Source organism: Mirounga angustirostris, unplaced genomic scaffold (genome assembly GCF_029215605.1).
Source record: "Mirounga angustirostris isolate CCGP_5_RB_7025 unplaced genomic scaffold, mMirAng1.0.hap1 SCAF_8, whole genome shotgun sequence".
In the NCBI taxonomy this organism is placed as follows: Eukaryota; Metazoa; Chordata; class Mammalia; order Carnivora; family Phocidae; genus Mirounga; species Mirounga angustirostris.
Genome location: NW_026991716.1, coordinates 104317983 through 104341113, shown reverse-complemented (window position 1 = coordinate 104341113; position 23131 = coordinate 104317983). Strand labels below are relative to the sequence as shown.

Below are 23131 nucleotides of genomic sequence, written 5' to 3'. Positions count from 1 at the left end.
TCTTGGGGTTTATGTGACTAGTTTATGTGACCATTGATAGATTTCTTAATAGTAAACGATGGTTGCATTTCCTTGGATTTGTCCTCCTGGTAATCTTTTCCTCTTAACTAGGCCATATAGTTCTTGGTAATGTGCCTTTACACTTATTTTGAAGAGCCCTTATGTCATGTAATTACATTTACTTGCATCTGGTTACTGTGCCTGTTGAGTTCTAAATTTCCTGAAGTTAATTAAGTCTAAAAATAACAAGGAATTGCATGTAATGAAAAGAAATATTCTTTCCTGGCCAGTTGTAGCTCTTACTTGGCATGTGCCTAAAACATTTTTGGAAATTTTGAATCATAAAATGTTTAATTCTGGTTGGAAGTAGATACCTAAATGTTTACTAAGCTGAATAATCTATTCTTTCTACTCTTCTAAAAATCCAAGCTAGGGAACAAAATGTTCCTGAGAGCTCTTTTTGCCATTCTAGTCTTGACTAATATAATATATATTGTCTAATGCCTTCAATCATTTATTAGTTCCTAACATATATCCTTTAAATTTAAAATAGACTACCACGAACTGTGGGAAAACTTGTAGTACCTCTGGCCTCACTGTATCAATTTGGTACCTTTTTATTATTTTGGCATTTATCAATTTGAAATTGCATATATGTAGCAGATTTATCTAATAAAACCCACTGCATTATTTCCAAGCAGTAATGTTGTTATGTTTCTTAAATTATCTAATGTAAAAATGCCTTTTTAATGGCTCTCGTTGGGAGCTAATCATTTTCTTCCTTAAATATATATCATTGCTTTGTTGATATTATTTGCCATTTTACTGCTAATTATAAAATATGAAACAACTTTTAAGTAACGAATAGGTGTAGGTGCTTAAGTAATCGTTTGGATACAGATTTTGTATTTCAAAGCTTATTCATTTTGATCTAATTAGGAGCAGTGCTTTTTGAAGTTGTGTATTTACAGACACTAAGGGATTGGTTGATTAATGAAGGATTTGTGAGTAGGTTGCTAAATAAAATACATATATCTCTAGAGTAAAAATATATATTCAACTAGAATACAAAAAAATTAAAATAGAAATATATGTTGATTAGAGTTTAAGAGTAACTGAGAGTGGAAAATATAAATTCCAAATATATAGTTCTCCTTTTTAAATGAACAGAAAAATCACATATTCTAATTAACTTTTTGACAAATTTTATCCTTTGGTAAAACTTTCCTTACTGTACTTTATTTAACTTCCTAGCTTAAGAAGTACCACATATCTTTAATGATTTATCTCTTATAATTCCTTGGGGTCATTATTCTGCATATCATTATTGTACTATACTGTGTCCACAAATGGGCTAACATGGATAATCCTCTAAATATACTTTAGAAAAACCTCATGGTTGTTTCTCCTTTGGTGTTTTTTTCTCCTCCTCCCATCATGAAGACTGGATTTAAAAAAAAAAAAAACTATTCTTACATTTCATATTTTGTGACATAGTGTTTTTTGAAAGTGCGGAATTATATAAATGCAAAGCAGAATGTTTCTTATTCATGCTCCTATTCATAAATGTCTGTATATCTATATATATCTATACATATCTATCTATCTATCTATCTATCTATCTATCTATCTATCTATCTATCTATCTATCTATCTATATCTCCCCAGGCTTTCCCTCTTCTCATGTTGCTGATGTTATCACTTGAAATAGTACTTCTTTCTCCCTGTGCCACAGCTTTGTGTCAGCTACTTATCCTTTATGTTTGTCCAAATGGAACATTTTTCTTCAATGAAGTACAAGTAGATTTGAATTTGTGTATTGTTTCTATACTTCCAGTAGAAATCTATATCTTGCCTGTGGAATAGTTATCTGTGTCCTTTATCTCTTTAATGGTTAAAGTTCCTTAAAGGTATGTGTGCCTGATTTATCTTGAGGTTCTTTGGGTGTGTGATAGAGTATCTTGCCTAGAAGTACAACAGAAATACTCTTATGTATAGCAACTCTTTGCAGTGTAAAGATGTATTTCCAGAGCTTATCTCATTCAAAATTTTGACTACTTCATGTGACAGAAGTAGAAATTCAGAATCAGTGAAGTCAGTGATTGACTTACTGAGGTTACCTTGATAGCAAGGACTTCACTTGAATCCACATCTTTTGATTTTGAAATGAGTTTTCTTTCTTTCTTTGCTAATATTCTTTCTATGGTGAGAGCAAATAAAGTAAGGCCAGAAGAGTTGTTAAAAACATTGTCTTTGAGTCATAAAACTTGCTCATCTAATTCATACTTATTCTGACTTAATCAGATATCCATAAAAAATTGTTTTAACCAAACTTTTTTTACTTAACTCTTATGGAATTTTTTGAAGATCGTTTTTTAGATCTTGATACAAGTGAGAATAATTTACTTCAGATAAAATAATTACGTTTATCTCAGTGTTGCATCTTAATGTCCTTTAGTAGCTTAAGTGTGGTTGAAGAGCAGAATTTCCTAGGAAGGTTGTGGTACATTTTCATGTATATCATACAAGTGATTTTCTTTCCTTATAAGCCTAAAACACCATGTAAATGTTTTAAAAAGTAAGTAGGTTTAAAGAACATTGGTTTTACTATCAGAACAAATGTAATTAGTTTGTTTCACTTTCTTTGTAAACCATTTCATTACTAATATTTTTTTTGATGAATAGAAGAACTCAGCTTCTTAGTTTTGAAGATGCAGTGCATCTTTGGACTTATAAGAGGGAATTTGGCAGTGTCTAGCAAAATCTTACGTGCATTTACCCTTTAACTCAGCAATCTCATGTATAGAAATCTATCCAGGAGATTATCTCACAAAAATTTGAAAATACCTACAAATGTTTGTTACAACACTGATTATAGTATCAAAAGACCAAAAACCGCAAATGTCTATAAACAGGAGCTTCGTTGAAAAATTATGGTTTATCCGTGGTGGAATACCATGCAGTTGTAAAAATGAAAAATACCTCTGTATATTGAGTTGGAGTGATATCCAGGATCCTTTGTTAAATGATAAAAAGGTGAAGAGAGTGTTTAGTATGTTACCATTTATACAAGAAAGAGTGAACATACAAATGCATGTAGAAATGTGTTTTATTAAAAACATGAAAGAATATACCACATTTTTTTAAACGATTGCTTATAGGGATAGGGAAGGAATGAGCTGAAGAGTCAAGGAATATACCTTACTTTTGTATTTTTACTTTGGAATCATTTAAATATTTTTTTTAGATAGTGATATAAATACATGTAACCAACAAAATAAACAAATTCTGTCCCTAAGAATACAAAGTCAAACTGAATCAAATGAACCTAACAGTACACATTTGATAGTATAAACTCATGAGAATCACTTTAAAACACAGTAATTTATGTCAAGTGATATGTTGTCGAAAGCCAAAGAACAGCAAAAATACTGTTTTAAGTAATCATATTACTTGTGGTAGTGCTGGTTTTCTAAGATTATTTTTGTCTTGTGTGATAGATAAAAAGAAAAACTGATGCCATTGGTAACTGAGATTTTTCTGTGTGTTTTAAAGCAAACACAGAGATAATTTATAGCAACTTATGATGTATTTCTTTTAAAAAGTTTAAAGAAGGGGAACCTAGAGAGGGAAATGTGCTGAAGAACCTTACCAATCAAAATTTTGAATCTGTGGTGGGTCTGGTTCTTGTACTGTTTTCCTTTTATATATATATTTGAAAAATTCCATAATAAAATATGTTTTATGAGTTTATCATTCTGCTTGGACACATACTATTTCCTTTATCCTTTTAGAAATCTAGATTGTTAGCTGATTTGCAAACCTTTGCATTCCATAGAGAAGTTATTTGCTTAAGGATTAAATACTATGACTCATTGCTAACCTTTCTAGGGGAATGTGATTTTAGAATTCTGTTACTGTTTAATGATTCTAAATCATCTTGCACACAGAATAGCTGATATAATTTCTGCCAAATGAAGAGGGACATATATTTAAAAAGTGTACATCTCCCCTTTGAGTGTCAGCTCAATGAAAGCAGGGACTAAATGTCTTTTGTTCACTTAAAAATTATAATGCTTGTTTGTCTATTAGGTGCTTGATAAATATTAAATGAATAATAAACATCTGTACTTTGTTATAGAGTAACATTTATATAGTGCTTTATATATGTTCAAAGTGCTTTCAGTTATATCTCATTTTCCTTTCCTAAATTTCCCATATGTAGAAAAAGACAGGCATTATTTCTGTTTAATGGAAGAAAAATAGACAATGTATAGAAAACAATGCTTGAATGTATGTAAATGCGAGAAAACTGCATTAATAACTATGTATAAGAAAGAACTAATTGCAGATCCTGGGGTGGCTTTCTTTTAACCAATAAAGATAAGTATCTCCCTACATATATTTTAACTTCAGATATCTTTGCTTGAACCATATAAAGTTGTGAGGTTTCAAGATCAAAATGAGTGGAGGATCAGCAGTTTCACACCGTCCAACCTCTATAACAGTAAGGCTGCTGAAAAAGAAGATGGACAAATGCTGTGACCCCTCATCTCTGTCTACATGTCACTCACCCCTAAAACTGACAGCAGAATGGGAACTGCCTTTTCTGGCTGCGGGGATCATCTGTACTAATTTCTACTCTTCTTTTGTTTCTCCTTAATTCATCCAGAGACTCATTTTTATTAAAAGAGTATGGCCATAAGTTGCTTGGCATTAATAGCTATAGCAAAGAACAGAGGCAGCAGTGCATTAAAGGAATTAAAAGTATTACTTTTTAAAAAAATGACTGCTTTCAACCTATCTAGTAAAGTAAGAGTAGAAGATATTTTCTCCCCAGTGCTGTAGAGCCATATTATGTGGGCAATGGAAGTTTGGTAATGAGCTCTGCATGCCAAGCTACCCTGCAGGTCAAGATCTGGGAGAAGAATCCTGTTAGTGCTAAGACTAAAGTTGGGACAAAAGGGAATCAAATATATTCTACCTGTTGATAACACTGGGCATTCATAGATAAAATTCAATACTGACTTAACTCATAGGCTCTATGACTAGATTTTGAGCATTATAGAATGGGCTCATAATATTTATAAAAGCAAAATCTTGTACCTGAGAATGGAATTACAGTTAAAAACCAGAAGAAAATATTAGTGGTATGTCGTTGGCATTATCAATAATAGGAAATACGAGTGGAAAATGAGATAAAAAGATATGCCTATAATAGCTGAAATTAAAATGTTACTGGTTGACATAAGTAATAACATATGGAAAACAAAAATTCATTAATACCATTTGGTATGGGCTGAATTGTGTCACCCCACGCCCAAAATTCATATAATCTTCACCACCACTACCCTCAGAATGACTGTATTTGGAGACAGGGTCTTTAAAGGGGTAAGTAAGTTAAAATGAGATACATTAGGGTAGACCCTAATCCAGTTTGTCTACGGTCCTTAAAAGAAGAAATTTGGGCACAGATATCCAGAGGAAGACTAGGTGAAAACATAGAAGACTGGCATCTACAAGCCAAGGAGAGAGGTCCAACCCTGCCAACACCTTGATCTTGGACTTCTGCAGAACTGTGAGAAAATACATTTCTGTTATTTAAGTCACCTAGTCTGTGGTACTTTGTTATGGTAGCCTAAACAGAATTATACACCATGTTCAAGCCACTTAACGGTAGAATCAGCATTCCCCCAAATTGAATCAGATCTAAAAAAATGAGTTTTAGAAAGTATTCAAGAATATATCTTTAAAAGGGTAAAATCATAGAACAAAAAAGGAAGATTTATGCATCTGTTTTTTAGATCTATGACAAACTGAGATAAGCCATTATATCTGTTCCCATTCCCTGCTCCCCACCCCCAAAAATAAAAGTAGAAGAGATTCAACAAAGGAAATATTTCTTCAGTGGTAATTTGTAAATCATAAATGGAAACTAGAATACTGGAAAGTAATTATCTTAGTTTCCTAGGACTGCAGTATCAAAACAGTATGAACTGGGTAGCTTAAAACAACAGAAATTTATTGACTCACAGTTTTGGAGGCCAGCAGTCCAGAATGAAAGTGTTAGCGAGACTGTGTTCCCTCTGAAGGCTAGGGAAAGAACATGTTTGATGCCTCTTTCCTAGGTTCTGATAGCCTTAGATGGTTTTGACTTGTAAATGCCATCTTTCAATCCACTGTCTTCACATGACATTCCCCATGTGTGTCTTTTCATCTTCCCTCTGTGTGTGTTTCTGTGTTCACATTTTCCCTTTTTATTTGATAACAGTCGTATTAGGTTAGGACTCACCCTAGTGATCTCATTTTATCTTGATTACCTCTGTAAAAACTCTGTTTCCAAATATTGTCACATGCACAAGGACTATGGGTTGGTTAGAACTTGGACATATTTTGGTGGAGAGACACAATTCCACCCATAGCATTGATGTACCAAAATGTTAACAGTGTTAATCACTGTGCCACTGTTACTATGCTTTTTTTTTTTTTTTACCCTTTCTATTTTTTTCCCACAACGGGCATGTATTCCTTTTATAATCTGAACAATCTGAATGTTACTCAAAGAGTAACATAAATGATTTTTTGTAAAAGTCTCACTTTTATTTTCTACATTAGCTCCCAGTTTTTACGTTATATAATCCTGTTTGGTTTAAATGATTTTCTGATTCAGCAAGAGTCCATTTGCATTAATGTAACATTTAGCAATCTGTCATCTGCATAATTATACATCTGTGATTATAGGTAGGGTAGAAGAAACTAACATCTCTGAATTAAAATGGTCTGTTAGCATTTGTTATCTGTAGAGAGCAGACTGATGTTGTGGGTAAGAGGAGGACTGTATGAATAAAGAAGGCATTTAGCAATAGGTATATGAGCAGTGTGAACACCGTCAGTTACCTCTAAGTCTTGAGTCCCTAGGCCATGAAAATTTTCTCACGCATTAAGCAAATAGATGAAGCATCCTAGGATGTCTTTCTATTTGGATCATATGCCAAGCTCTTCATTAGTTTTGTGTGAGTTAGTGGTTACTGCTTTTTTTAAAGTATGTTTTTATAAGCTTTCTAATGAAGTAACTTCTTTTTTTTCTAGATTTGCCTACAGTGGATAACTCAGTGTTTTTGGAATTATTTAGACTGGATAGAAATCTGCCATTATATTGCTACTTGTGTTTTCCTTGGTCCTGATTATCAAGTGTATCTCTGTATAGCTATATTCAAACATCTGCAGCAAGACATTCTGCAGCACACTCAGACTCAAGATCTGCAGGTTTTCCTAAAAGTAAGTAACTTTAGGGGGAAAATGGTGGTTAAGAGTTCATAGCTAACTTTGATGGGATGTTTATATGTCAGACACTTTTCTTGACAATCATCTGAAAACAACCTTAAGAGGTAGGTACTATTATTCTCATTTTATTTATTTTATTTTTTTAAGATTTATTTATTCACTTGAGAGCGAGAATGAGAGAGAGAGAGAGTGTACATGAGAAGGGGGAGGGTCAGAGAGAGAAGCAGGTTCCCCGCTGAGCAGGGAGCCCGATGCGGGACTCGATCCCGGGACTCCAGGATCATGACCTGAGCCGAAGGCAGTCGCTTAACCAACTGAGCCACCCAGGCGCCCCCTATTATTCTCATTTTAGAGATGAGGAAACTGAGGCACCAACTTAAGTTGCTCAAGATGGCACACTAGGGAGTGGTGGGACTGCAGTGTGAAGAAGCTAAGATGTCTGTTAGCCAGTGTTCTATCCCACAAGATGTATTTTATATCTATATCTAAGATATCTATCTATCTATCTATCTATCTATCTATCTATCTATCTATATCTATGTATCTCTCTCTATATATTCTTTATATCTTATCTGGTCACTAAAAGCTCAAGCTACTATGTTAGGACAGAGGTTTGAAACATTTTAAAAATATTTCATGCAATTTCCTGTGCCTTCATATTCTATATTTTTTTAAACTTTCACCTATATCTATAGAATGTTTCCATGAAAGATTATTCTATCATAACATTCTTTTTAAAAAGTCACTACATTATGTAAGTTAATATTTTAAAACAAAATATAACTTTCTTTCTCTTTCACAGTAGTGTGTTTTGGAGCTCTGGGCTTTAGGAAATACAGTTATATAAATGCATCCCTATGTGCAATTCTTGATGGAAATCCAACTGTATTTGTCTTAAAAATTTTTTTTTTTTTTTTTTAAGATTTTATTTATTTGCAAGAGAGAGAATGAGAGACAGAGAGCATGAGAGGGAGGAGGGTCAGAGGGAGAAGCAGACTCCCTGCTGAGCAGGGAGCCCGATGCGGGACTCGATCCCGGGACTCCAGGATCATGACCTGAGCCGAAGGCAGTTGCTTAACCAACTGAGCCACCCAGGCGCCCCCAACTGTATTTGTCTTAAGTTAAAATCTCTCCTTGAATTTGAGAGATTCCCTCAAATATTTCCCTCCCCCTGCTCCCCTTACCATCCCACAGAAACACATACACATGCATACACCAAAACCAGCATTTGTCCTTTGCTAGGTTTTCTCTAGATCAGCAAATAATTTCTATGTTAATTAATTTTATCATTATTTTTTTTACTTTTTAAAATTAACATATAATGTATTATTTGTTTCAGGGGTATAGGTCTGTGATTCATCAGTCTTACACAATACACAGCACTCCCCACAACACATACCCTCCCCAGTGTCCATCTCCTAGCCACCCCATGCCTCCCACCCCACCTTGACTCCAGCAACCTTCAGTTTATTTCCTGAGATTAAGAGTCTCTTACGGTTTATCTCCCTCTCTGGTTTCATCTTGTTTCATTTTTTCCTCTTTTCCCCTATGATCCTCTGCCTTGTTTCTCAATTTCCACATATCAGTGAGATCATATGATACTTGTCTTTCTCTGATTGACTTATTTCACTTAGCATCATACCCTCTAGTTCCATCTGCGTCATTGCAAATGGCAAGGTTTCATTTTTTGATGGATGCATAATATTCCTGTGTGTGTGTGTGTGTGTGTGTGTGTACACCACATTTCTTTATTCATTCATCTGTGATGCACATCTGGGCTTTTTCCATAGTTTGGCTATTGTGGACACTGCTGCTATAAACATTGGGGTACAGGTGCCCCTACGGATTATTACATTTATATCTCTGGGGTAAATACCCAGTAGTGCAATTGCTAGGTCATAGGGTAGCTCTATTTTCAACTTTTTGAAGAACCTCCATTCTGTTTTCCAGAGTGGCTGCACCAACTTGCATTCCCACCAACAGTGTAGGAGGGTTCCCCTTTCTCCACATCTTCGTGAACATCTGTCATTTCCTGACTTATTAATTTCAGCCATTCTGACTGGTGTGAGGTGGTATCTCATTGTAGTTTTAATTTTATCGTTATTCTTTACCACTAGATACTTGTCAGAGCTCTTTCCCCTTTAATCATGATGTTCTATAAATGTCATTGATTATTCAAGATTGCCAAACTATCAAGAATTTTTATTTCATTAATACTGAATTCAAAAGGTCTCAAACTGTCTACATATATCACTAGAATTGTTATCTTAGGAACTTTTTTTTTTTTTTTTTAAGAGAGAGTGAGAATGAGCATCAGCAGGGTGGGGTTGAGGGGCAGGGGGAGAGAGAATCTTAAGCAGGCTCCATGCCCAGCAGGTAGCCTGACGCAGGGCTCCATCTCACTGTCCCAAGAGCATAACCTGAGCTGAAATCAAGAGTTGGATGCTCAACCGACTGAGCCACCCAGGCACTCCTTAGGAACATTTTTAATGAAAAAAATATACCAAGACAATGATTGTACATGTAAGAGGAAAACTTAGGTAGAAAAAGAAAACAATTATCTGCAAGAAGTAATTTGGAGAACAGGGATGGTTAAAAAAATGGGGATTATGTTGAGGACAAAATGTGGGTTCCTTTTTAGTAAGTGACACTTTCATCACTACCATGGTCAATTATAGGAATTTCAGAGTCTGAAATTTTCTCAGGAGCTTATAATATCCTCTAACCTGTAATGCTCTAACCTTTAACCCACTTCAGTTTCTCTTAGAGTGTTTGTCACTAGCTGAAATTTTTTAATATATATTTTTGTCAATCTTCCTCAGTATAATGTTTATGTTCCACAAGGATAGTGATTTTGTCCATCTCGTTTACTAATGTATTTTCAATGCCTTGAACAGTACCTGCCATATAATAGGTGCCCAATAAATATTTGTTGATAGAATAAACAAATAATACATATAAAGGGAAAGATGAACTTATTTTTGTTCACATTTATTTTTATTTATTTATTTATTTATTTTAAAGATTTTATTTATTTATTTGACAGAGAGAGACACAGAGAGAGAGGGAACACAAGCAGGGGGAGTGGGAGAGGGAGAAGCAGGCTCCCGGCAGAGCAGAGAGCCCGATGCGGGGCTCGATCCCAGGACCCTGGGATCATGACCTGAGCCGAAGGCAGACGCTTAACGACTGAGCCACCCAGGCGCCCCTTTTTGTTCACATTTAGTAACAAACATTACTAAATTCTTTAAATCTAATTAATGTTGATGATTATTGCAGTTTCTTCTCTTTGTTGATTACTTCTTGATAATGCTATCAGTTTAAAACTAAAGAATTTTTAAATGAGGGGGAAAAGGTTACTACTCAAGTCCTATTTAAATTACTAAAATTTTAATTGAATTGATTTAAATCCAAACTAAGAACATGTTGGCAAAGAATTAATTTTAGCACTTGTCCTGGAACTAACCTTACTTCTTACTCCTTCTATTTGCATTCATCTCAGGGATTAGGAAAAATATCATTCTGATATTGGACTTCATTTTATTTTTTTGTTTTATTTTCAACAGGTAGGTCTCAAGTTCACTGATCTCTTTTGGTGGGCAGTTATTTTTCTTGTGAGATAAATTCCAGCGTGGTTTATTTAAATATGGATTTACATGCCCCTTTACTCTATAAAGCCCTGTTATGACCTGTTGTTTCCCATGTATATAAACATATATAGACTCTTTTCCACTTATTCACATATTAACCAATAATGAAACTTTAGCTAATAAAGTGATGTTCATTTTTCCTTCCGTTGAACACAACCCAAGTCAGAAATAGTTATAGGATTTAAAAATTTCTCGTTCAACTGTAGTTATAAGGATTAAACCTGGGAAATTATGTTTTATACTTTCTAATCCAGAAATCTCAGACTTGTACAAAGGGTGAAAAAAAAAAAACCTTAGTAATTCTCCATATAACTATATACCACAACCATAATATTATTCTTACATAGATTACATGTTATTTTCTGACTATACATATTTAAATATGATTGCTTCTGAAGAGGTGAAGTAGAACAGAGGACTTTTACTTTTTAGTGTATTTGTTGTTTTTATTTTGAAGAATGGGTCCATACTTCTTTCATAACAAAACTTTTTAAAAGGAGGGCATTGAATCGTTATATAAAAATAGATAAAATAAGCGTCTGACTATGGTAAATATGTTCAAATACTCAGGCCCAATTGAAAGTTTTCCAAAATATAGAAAAACCGCAAACATGTTTTCAACTATTATCAATTCTCCTGAGAAACTTCAGGTAATGAGATGGTTCCAGAAGATTGAAAATATGCAGTTAAAATTTTCCTGGTTTAAGCTTCATTTATTGACAGAGAGTGACATGATAGAAGCATTGCTTTAGGAATAATAATAATCTGTCTCAAGCATATAGTATAGAGATAGTATTAACCCATTTGTATTCATTTGGGTTTAGGCTCAAGATTTTAAATTAGGTAATTGGGAGTCTAGACTCATTGCCTACGTTTCTGGTAGCCCACTGAGCAATTCTTCATGATCAATATATTAAAAAGATGATTTGGAATTTCTTAGACCAGGTGGTGAACATGAATAGTCAAACCAGGTTTACTTGAAAAACAAAATCACTCCCAAACCCCAAATACTTTATTTTTCCTCTTTTGACTAAACCACTAAATGATTAAATGAATGGCATGGATATAAGATGATATCAGCAAGGTGTTTTCTGAGTTTTCCACAATATCTTTGTAGACACAACAAATAAGTGGGTTTGATAATAGAGCAGCATTATTATATATTATGTATAATAAGTGCTTTATTCCCACATGTGGTGATTGATACATCAGTCCTGAGCTAAGACAACTTTTGATGGTTTGCTGAAGGGCTTAATCCTTGGATTTAGGGTCCTGGACGTTTTAATCTGTGACAGATGATGGGCATCACACTTACCAGAAAGAAAAACATCACCCAGAAAAATAAGTACAGTACTCTCAAATATACCAGTGAGCTTGAAAGTCTAAAGTTTGTTTTAAGTGGAGTGTCTCTTTCTCTTCCTCTCTGTTTCTCACTCTCACTCACTCATGAAAGCAAGCCAGTTTAGAAAGAGTTTAATAGTACTTCAGAAGACCCACTGTTTTAGCCAACTGGCTATATTACATTTCTCTCTAGCATGATAACAGGTTGGCAGTGATCTTGGTTTTAGTTTGTGAATTCAATTGAGTTCAACTTGGGGAAAACTTCACTGAAATGCCAGGCTAGGAAAAGAATGCCTTCCAGTGAAAATCAGGCTGTGAAGGCTCAAAATACTTAATTAAAATGCTTCAACTAAATCGTGCATGTTATGGCAAAATCAATTTATAATTATGAAAAAATCAGATTAATTTCAATCCAATCAGTAAATTGTCAAGAGGAATTTTGTTGTTGTTCCTGCAGCTGTTACCAGAACATGTTGACAGGGTAAGGAATGGAGATCAGACTGAGAAACATCACATGAATTGCTAAGCTTTTAAAAGACAAAAGTATACATAATACAAACAATAATTCATCATCTGAGAGAATAGATAAAACACGTTCAGTTTTATGTTAACTGTGGTTTGCAATAAGTGTTTTTCGTTGTTCTTATATCGCTTGAGTTTGCCTGTATTCAGATTCTGGCTCTATCACTCTGTAAGCTTGGATACCTTGCTTAACCTCTCTGTGCCTCAGTTTTCTCATCTGTATAATTCATTGTGAAATAATACCTATTACATAGAATTGTTGAGGAATTAAGTGATATCTTTTTGTAAAATACTTCTAGAACATTATCTGGCACATAGCAAGTGCCTTAAAAAAAAAAAAGTTAGGAGTTATTTGAATATCTACATCCCTGTCCCATCCTTCTCTTGTTATTAATTGAAGAAAAAGATGTGTAGAGAACACAGCAAGCAAAATAGGCCTTTTTTTCCGAGTCCATAACTAGACTATATACTTTTGCTCCCATTTTTTCTTCTCTAGCCCCATAGACATCTTAGTAAATCATAGTAATACCTGGCATATACTTCAGATATAGGTCAGGATCATTCTCTTACATTGTATCTGATCAAGGTTTATCCCCTCATTTATGCAGCCAGAATTGGATCATCTCCCTAGCCATCACATATGCCCATGTATCTCTCAGCTAAGTTAAAATAAATTATTTTATTTATTTATTTATTTATTATTTGTTATTTTTATAATTTTATAAATTATTATTTTTAAATTTTTTATTTAAATTCAGTTTAGTTAACATATACTGTATTATTAGTTTCAGGGATGGAATTTAGTGATTCATCAGTTGCATATAAGTGCAACCCAGTGCTCATTACATCAAGTGCCCTCCTTAATAACCATCACCCAATTTCCCCATCCCCAAACCCCCTCCCCTGCAGCATCCTTCAGTTTGTTTCCTGTAGTTAAGAGTCTCTTATGGTTTGCCTCCCTCTATTTTCATTTTATTTTATTTTTTCTTCCTTTCCCCTATATTCATCTGTTTTATTTCTTAAATTCCACATATGGGTGAAATCATATGGTATTTGTCTTTCTCTGCCTTACTTCACTTAGCATAATACCCTCTAGTTCCATCCACATCATTGCAAATGGTAAGATTTCTTTCTGTTTGATGGCTAATATTCCATTGTATATATATACTACATCTTATATATCTATTCATCTATTGATGGACATCTGGGCTCTTTCCATATTTTGGCTATTGTGGACATTGCTGCTATAAACATTGGGGTGTATGTGCCCTTTCGATATCATTACGTTTGTGTCCTTTGGATAAATACCTAGTAGTGTAATTGCTGGGTCATGGGATAGTTGAATTTTTAACTTTTTGAGGAATCTCCATACTGTTTTCCAGAGTAGCTGCACCAGTTTGCATTCCCACTAACAGTGTGAGAGGGTTCCCCCTTCTCTGCATCCTCACTGACATCTCTTGTTTACTGAGTTGTTAATTTTAGCCATTCTGATCAGTGTGAGGTGGTATGTGTTAAAATCTTTCACATACTCTTTCCTAAATATTTTTGAACCTCATACTCTATCCAGAACTACACACACTATATAAACTTCCCTAATACTGAGGATCATTAGTGTGCTTATTAAAACTGACATATCTAGACTCCTCCACAGACCTACCAAAACAATTTTCATGACAGGCCTGAGTTGCCAGGTTTTAGTATAAAATCTCAAATAGCTTGAAACCTTTAGAATATGTAAAAATGTTACCTTTGAAACTTGAATCCAGAATGCCAAGACCAGGGATTTAAAAGTTTGGGGGCTATTGGGCTTAGAAATTTCTAATTATACCAAGCACCCCAGGAGAAACATATTAGAAAAAACATTACTTACAGATTGGTTGTTTTTCTACCACTTTGACCAAGAAAGAAGGTCCTTTTTCATGATAGGTCAAACACAACACACAAAAAATCATCTCTAGCAAAGGTAAAGAGCAGAGCTAAGTTCACAAAACTTCTTCTCTCATGTGACTCTTATTATATAATTTGATGCTTCTTATGTGAGATTTGATATTCATGTAAATCCTTTAAGTTATCTCAGTATTAAATTCTCAGAAGTATTAAATTCTACACCTTTTGTGGTAAACTTTTATATGTCTCCAGGTGATTATTGTTCCTATTTAACCCACTCAAAGTGACTTTTTTTCAGACTTTATAAAGAACTATTATGTCTTTTTGAAATCACCTTTCAAATGCATTAATAATTAAATTTGGGAAAGAATATAGCAGAAAATACCTAAACTTGATCCTGAAGTCATAAAACTAAGGCATGTAATGCGAGCACACTCAAACTTTTTGTACTTTGTATTTATTTACCAACCCAAAAGACTTATCTTTGATTCAAATTCCAAATTTACAGGGCTTGCAGTAGCTCTAAAAACATTTTTGCTAGAAATTATTTTTGGAAACTTTAACTGATACAAGTAATGTTTGAAAGTATAGGTATAGCTTGATTTCTATAAGAGGCATATTCCTGAGAAGTTGCAAGATAAGACTATAATATTTTAAGTGAACTGTTCCCTTACCTTTTTAGCAAGAGGTTGAAAAACAGACTGGAGTCAATAATCTTCGATGTTGAACATTATAGATTTGTGCGTGATCAAGAAAATGTAACTTAGCCACTTTAGAGGCCATCAGTTAATAAAGATGTTTTTACTGTGAAACCATTAATACCTGGAGCGCTTATTGAATGCCAGGCACTGAGCAAAGGGATTTATGGGTATTGTTAATTCCCTCATTGACTTAGTCAACTATTGTACAACAGCTTGTCCCAGGCACAGCTCTGTCACAAGACAGGCCATGTCCCTACCCACACTGACCTTTCATTCTACTGGTAGACAAATACTTGAATAAATATATAATGCTTTGGGTATTGATAGATCTTATTATAAGGAAATCAAACATCTTAAGAGAGTCAGACTAAGAGATGCTATTTAGATAGAGTCCAACAAAGGCTACTCTGAGAGAGTAAGCAGAGATCTGAATGAAGCAAAGGAAAAAGCAATGCAAGGACTTCAGGGCAAAATTCTAAATAGGAAGAAAGGCAAAAGCAGAATCTTAGAGGTAAGTATGAGGTTAGCCCACTTAGAAAGTGTTGAGATGACCACTGTGGCCAGAACAAGGTGAGATAGAACAGTAAGAGAGGAGTCAGGAGCCAGATCATATAAGGTTTTATAGTCCATGAAAAAGAGTTTAGACGGTACAACCTTATGCCATTATTGTCTGCATTTGCACATGAGAAATTGAGGCTTAGAGTGTCAGTAAACTTCCCCAGGTTCATACACCTAGTAACTAATACAGGGGAGTTTGAACCCATTTTTGGCATGAATCCAAATCTTGTACTCCTTCCTAGTATATCAGGTTGTCTCTCACTGACTAGTCTGGTTACCCTTTTAAAAACCCTGAATTCAGTGGACCTTCTAATTAAATGTTCTCAATAGTAAAAGAAAATCAGTGGATACATATTTGAAACTGGGTTCTGTATATAAAGGAGAGAGGCAAGCTGTGTATATGTCATATCATGTAATATTGAATGCACATGAAATACTGTGGTTTAGAATAGTAATTCTTATTTTAATTTTTTAAAAGATTTTATTTGAGAGAGTGAGCGAGAGAGCACGAGCAGAGGGGAGAGGCAGAGGGAGAGGAAGAAGCAGACTCCCCGCTGTGCAGGGAACCTGAGCGACTCGATCCCAGAACCCTGGGATCATGACCTGAGCTGAAGGTAGATGCTTCACCGACTGAGCCACCCAGGTGCCCTAGAATAGTAATTTTTAATGCTTTTTGATGATTCAACATTTGAAACCCAGAATTAATGAAGAGAGCCAATCATTGAAGGCACACTGGTTGAAAAACCCTTAGGTACAAAAAAGAAAATGCAATATGCTCAAAATGAACTTCTAGTCAAAATATAAACCACTTCATAAGTAACATATTAAAAAAACCTTGAAATAGTGCATTGTTTATATAAAAAAGGGATAGTGTTGCCTTATATAATTACATATGTCTGCTTATTTAAAGGATAAGGGAATTCAGGTGTGCCTGGCTGGCTCAGTCGGTGGAGCATGCAATTCTTGATCTCGGGGTCATAAATTCAAGCCCCATGTTCAGGGTAGAGATTACTTTAAATAAAAAGGAATAAGGGAATTCATATTTTTATACTGAGGTCTATAAACAAAATGATAAAGCGGTATTCTGAGGAAATGGTCTGTTATAAATTGAATGATAAGCTGGCAGTTTAAATGGTTATAATTACTAAGTAAAGTTATCCACTAAGTCATTAGAGAGCATTTAGGATAAAATGAAAAGTATACCACTCTGAAGACAAAAAACAGAATAGGAGATTCTGAAGATTTTATTAAGAGTTATAAATTATAAAATTAAATAATGAACTACATCATTTAAAAACATTCTTTTAGAAATGAATATTTTTCTCTTATGAAATATGACCTTTATACACATAATTGGCCATTTTTTTTTTTGTTTCAAGTTTTTATTTAAATTCTGGTTAACATTCAGTGTAATATTAGTCTCAGGAGTAGAATTCAGTGATTCATTACTAACATACAATACCCAGTGCTTATCACAAGGGCCCTCCATAATCCCCATCACCCATTTAACCCATCCCCCAAACTCCTTCCCTCCAGCAACCCTCAGTTTGTTCTCTATAGTTAAGAATCTGTTTTATGGTTCACCTCCCTTTTTTCCCCCTATGTTCATCTGTTTTATTTCTTAAATTCCACAGATGAGTGAAATCATATGGTATTTGTCTTTGACTGACTTATTTTGCTTAGCATAATACTCTCTAGCTCCATCCACATCATTGTAAATGGCAAGATTTCATTCTTTTGATGGCTGCATAATATTCCATTGTGTATATATTACCACCTCTTCATTATCCATTCATCAGCCGATGGACATTTGGGCTCTTCTCATATTTTGGCTATTGTGGTTAGTGCTGCTATAAACATTGGGGTTCATGTGCCCCTTCAAATAACTATATTTGTATCCTTTGGATAAATACCTCGTAGTACAATTACTGGGTTCTGAGGTAGTTCTATTTTTACCTTTTTGAGGGAACTCCATACTGTTTTCCAGAGTGGTTGCACCAGTTTGCATTATGGGTGTCTCTTCATTATAGTTATCAGGGTATTTTCTCTTTATTTTAAAATTAATGTCCAAAATTAAAGCAATAATTCAAAAAACATCTCAAGGAATAAATATATGTAAAACAAGTGATAACAATGGTTCTCCATAAGTAGTTTTTATTTATAAATTAAGTGGGACAGTAATTAAAAGATGTTCAATAGATTTTGCATATTTTTTCCCAGAAAAGAATTATTAGAGCTATTGTTCAAATGGTGTAATCTCCTATTGTGATTCAGTTAATGAACAATAAGCATTCTTTTAAAAATCATGAACATGCACTAAAGCAATTTTTCTGACATTGGGTTTTTATCTGGTTAGAATAACACATTACTATAATTTCTCTCCAACTGAGATATAGTTTTAATGAGGAGTTGATCAGTGCCAAATCATACATAATTTGAATGAAAAGAATGGATAAATTCATAAATATTCCATGACCATGACGGTAACTGTTTAAAGTGAATTCTTAAACAGTAAGAATGGTCTTACTTCAATCCTATTTTTCCCCAAAAGCAAAGTGAAATATTTTTTGATAGGAGAGAAATTTATGAAGACCCAGTATTTTTCTGCTATTCATAAGATTAACATCTTCCCTTTGATTGAGTTGCTTATACATAAAACTGGAGACACAATGTATACCTCAGCTGTTAATGTTTTAGGACAGGGACTTGCCAAATTAATCTTTGTGTCTTCAGTTTATAATCAAGAATGAATGAGTTAATGAAGAAATAAAAGAATAGATAACATTACAATTATTTTTAAAATTAAGAGTGAAGTTCAAATATTTATGTTGGAAGGAATTAGCTCTAGCCAACGTTATAATATTATGCATACATCATTTAGTTCTTTTAGCTATAACATCAGACTTATAGGTCAGTAATAATTTTTTTTAATGTACCAACTATTCCTCCAGGTTACCCATGTTTTAGGTGATACATGGCAAAATAAGTATAAGTTCTCCCAACTTATTTGCAAGCTGTGAACTATTACTTAAATAAGTGAGCAGTGACATCTGAGGGAGGCCTTTACAAACATTCATTCTTAGTGAGAATTGCATGTAATGTTTTTCTAGTTGTTATACATTCATGTGTCTCATCTATAGACTGTCTCTCACACAATATCTGGTATAGGATAATATATTATCTTTTCTTTTTGAACTGCTTTTGTTTTTTGTTAGTAACTTTTACCTTTAAACTGTAATCTCTAGAAAGGCATGAATTGTCCAATTTTTAAAATAGCTTCCAAAACTCTGGACATAATACTACATTGGATCAGATATGATTTTTCTTTAGAATTTTTGTTTTACTTTGGAGAGTAGGTACTGCATAGCTAATCTTTGGAAATGCTAAAAGAAATAGCTGTACAAATCCCTTAAAGTCTCCAAGATTCTAAGTGAATATTCCTCCTGTTTTAATTTATTCTTGAGTGCCTCATTTAGTACACTAACCATTAAATTCAGAATTAGCATAGACATGTGTTGTACCAACATTATGAGTTACAGACTATTGAAGGTTTTATGAACCTTCAGAGCTGTAGAACAGATATTTCTTGCAACATTATAGTATCCTTTGATAAGCTTTAGGGTCTTTATTAATTACAAATATGAACAATCATTCTATAATTGAAACTTCATCCAAAATATTAGGAAGATTTCATTATCTAAGAGTTTGTCTTTTTTTTTTTTTTTTTTAAGCTGTAAACCATATTTGGTTTTAAAAACAGATAACCGGGGCGCCTGGGTGGCTCAGATGGTTAAGCGTCTGCCTTCGGCTCAGGTCATGATCCTGGAGTCCCAGGATCGAGTCCCGCATCGGGCTCCCTGCTTGGCGGGGAGTCTGCTTCTCCTCCCTCTGACCCTCCTCCCTCTCCTGCTCTCTGTCTCTTGTTCTCTCTCTCTCAAATAAATAAATAAAATCTTTAAAAAAATAAAAAATAAAAAATAAAATAAATAAAAACAGACAACCTTGTTTCATAGGTACATGATTTCTTGCTATCACATACATACATAGCCTACTAGCTAAAAAGCAATTACACATTTACAGCCCCCATCTATAGCTGAAAAAAAAAGTCAACTATTTAAAATTCATTAACTTAGAATTGTGTTTTTTTACCCCAGTGAATTAACTTCTGTTTGTATTTTTTGACAGGAAGAAGCACTGCATGGTTTTCGAGTGAGTGATTACCTTGAATACATGGAGATTTTGGAACAAAACTACCGACCAGTGGTGCTGAGAGACATGCGGAACATTAGAGTGCAGAGCACATAGATGGTGGAGTGCACAGTTAAATGTCGTGTTTTATTTATTTGTAAAGGAAACAGAGGGACTTGTTTGTTTTCTGTGTCTATAACAACATATGCTTTGTGAATCAATACTGGGACTTTTTCAATATAATAATATATATTCAAGTAGGAATTATCTCAATTTGTGACATGAAGTAAATTCATTTTTGTTAAGTTCATTGTTCTGTGAGGTTGTTTTAGAATCAGATCTAATTTACTTATACTTCTTTATGTTTAAGAGCTAGTCCCAACCGACATCTCTTTCTTCACCAGAAGATTAAAGTATTATTTTTCCAAATGAGTTTTGAAAGAAGTATCAATATTATAAATAATCGTTTGACTAGCCAGAGGTAGAGTCCATAGAAACAAGGAAGACATTTGTTTTCTTCATGTTTTGTCTGCACATATAAAGGAAAATAGACAAAGCCACATTTACTGATTTTACATGTGGAGGAAATAAATGATATTTAACATGGCAAATGCTAAGAAAACTATTGTTCTCAGACATAATTGTTTTTCTAGGAATTGCTTTTGATACCTACATCAACTTATAATTTTTCATGTGAAATGTAGGCTCTACATGGTTCATTTAAAAGAAAGATTGGTTATTTCATACTGAAAAGCATTTGATTTTCATTTATTATGCATTTTTCTTAGCGATAAATTTTATTTGTACTGAACTTAAAAACATTAAGGAGAATAATTTCTAAATTATTTTAAATGACTAACACAGTGTTTTATTTAAATAGAAGGCTTTGCTCCAATGAGATTAATATAATATGCTAAGGTCTATTTTCTTATAACTGTCACATTTAATATATGAAAAATAATACACAAAAATATTTTTCAGTTAACAATTTTAACAAGTTTTTCTAAATTATAGGTAGTAGTCATTTTGTATGCATTACTTACATTTAAATATAAATCAACCGTTAAAACCATTTTGAAGCCTTTTTTTTTTTAAACCAAAAACACAGCTCATCCACAAACTCATTTTTTGTTTCAGTATCATGAGACAACTGGCACCATACAGTTTTCAGTTTTGTGATATTTAGGCTATTGTAATATCAACCTTCCAAAATTAGGTTTTATGCTGCAAATGCTAACAGTAGCTGCTCAGTAATGGTGTTCATAAAGGGCACTGAAAAACTTGAGAAAAGAAAATTGAGCAAGTTAATTTGACATATTGCTCCCTTTAGCTCTGGTTGATAGGAGTTAAGTAAGAGAGTCCTACGTTACTCAAAATACCAAGCTTTGTCTGCTTTCAAACTTAATTTTGGAAAGCTGTAATACATGTTTATGGTTTCATTTCTTTCCATTCTGTTCCTGAGTTACTGTTATTGATACTAAGAAATTGCAGCTTTATTTCCTTTTTAAAAGCTCTCACATGGTAATTGGAACTACAAATGGAGAAGGAACTTTAACTTAGTTTTTTAATATTCATTGATGATTTTGATTGGAAACTAAAATAAGATCTAGATAATAACAGTTATATTTTGGAAAAGTGAATTCAGCTAGAGCCAAAAGGTGTTTGTTTTCATTTGTTAAATAAATGTCTTATGAACAATAAGCTAGCAATTCGGTGAAATAAAATGTAAAATATGGTAGTTTATGTAGCTAGCATTGTAAATTATTTTTGTCCCTATTATTTTAAGAATACTCTTTAGAATAGAAATAAATACAACCTGCCTTGCCTTTCAGTTTTGTTTGTAATTATTTAAAGTATAAGTCCTCGCCTGCGTGGCTCAGTCGGTTAAGCGTCTGCCTTCGGCTCAGGTCATGATCCCAGGGTCCTGGGATCGAGTCCCGCATCGGGCTCCCTGCTCCGCGGGGAGCCTGCTTCTCCCTCTGCCTCTGTCTCTCTCTCTCTCTCTGTCTCTCATGAATAAATAAATAAAATCTTTAAAAAAAAAAAGAAAAAAAATAATAAAGTATAAGTCCTTAGGATAGACTTTATTTCTACTTTGTGAATGGGTACCTCCTACATTTTACAAGATTCATTATAAGAAACTATATTTTATGAAAACAATATAAACAAATTTGTGAAAAATTTAAGTGCTCATATATAAATCTTTGAATATCTGTTTTCAAAATTTCATCTCTGTAGTTATGCATAAGCATCTAAGGAATCTGTGAAGGTAAAATAAATCTCAGAAATTAACCTTAACAGAATTCTACCCAAATTTATGATTGTTAAATTATGGCATGCTCTAGTTTGATTTTCCAATTCTAAGACGTTAAAGAAATTTCTTTGGTTATTCATTAAACAGACATGTTTTGAGGGTTGCACATATAATGAAATATTTTTGATATTCAGGATAGGATAAATGAAATAACACTGCCACTCAGAGAATCCACAATGAGAGATGAATAATTTTAAACTGTGAAAATGTAGTTTTAAAGATGACAAGAATTGATCTCTGGATTTGGTGGCTTTGATAAGAGTAGTTTTGATGGAGTAGTGAAGTTTGTTTGGAGCAGGGTTAATGATGCTGAGAGGAAAGACTGGAGAATGATCCTTCTAGGAGAATTGCTGAATAGGGAAAGAGAGTATGGGTGGTAGCTAGAGGAGGCCTGGAGTCAAAAGGCTTTTTTAAAATGGAAAATGGAAGCATGTTTATATGTGAGTGGAAATGATGCAGTAGAGAAAGAAAAACATGCTGAAGAGAAAAGTGCTGGAGTGAATGTCATAAGACTCATTGTAGGAATGAAAACGGCAACAGCCATTTTGGAAGTTTAGTTTTTGTTTTGTTTTTTTCTTTTTCAGATTAGGTTAAACACACCCTTCACTATGTGACTCATCAATATTCCTTTTAGGCATTTCCCCCAAAGAAATAAAAAATATGTCCATACAAAGGCATGCATGAAT

General features: G+C 33.7%; 1 protein-coding gene across 4 annotated transcripts in view; it reads left to right on the top strand.

Annotated features, from left to right (window-relative positions):
- TBC1D32 (TBC1 domain family member 32) overlaps positions 1-22255 on the top strand; it is a 201498-nt gene extending 179243 nt beyond the window's left edge. For 2 of the 4 annotated variants that reach the window (XM_064598056.1, XM_064598055.1), the window contains exons 33-34: positions 7090-7278; positions 20129-22252. In XM_064598056.1, the coding sequence (XP_064454126.1) occupies positions 7090-7278; positions 20129-20248 (309 nt within the window). In that variant the 3' untranslated portion in view covers positions 20249-22252. Of the gene's footprint in view, positions 1-7089; positions 7279-20128 lie in introns of all 4 variants that reach the window. The other 2 variants (XM_064598061.1, XM_064598058.1) reach the window with 2 other exon arrangements.
- The last annotated feature ends 876 nt before the right edge of the window (positions 22256-23131 follow it).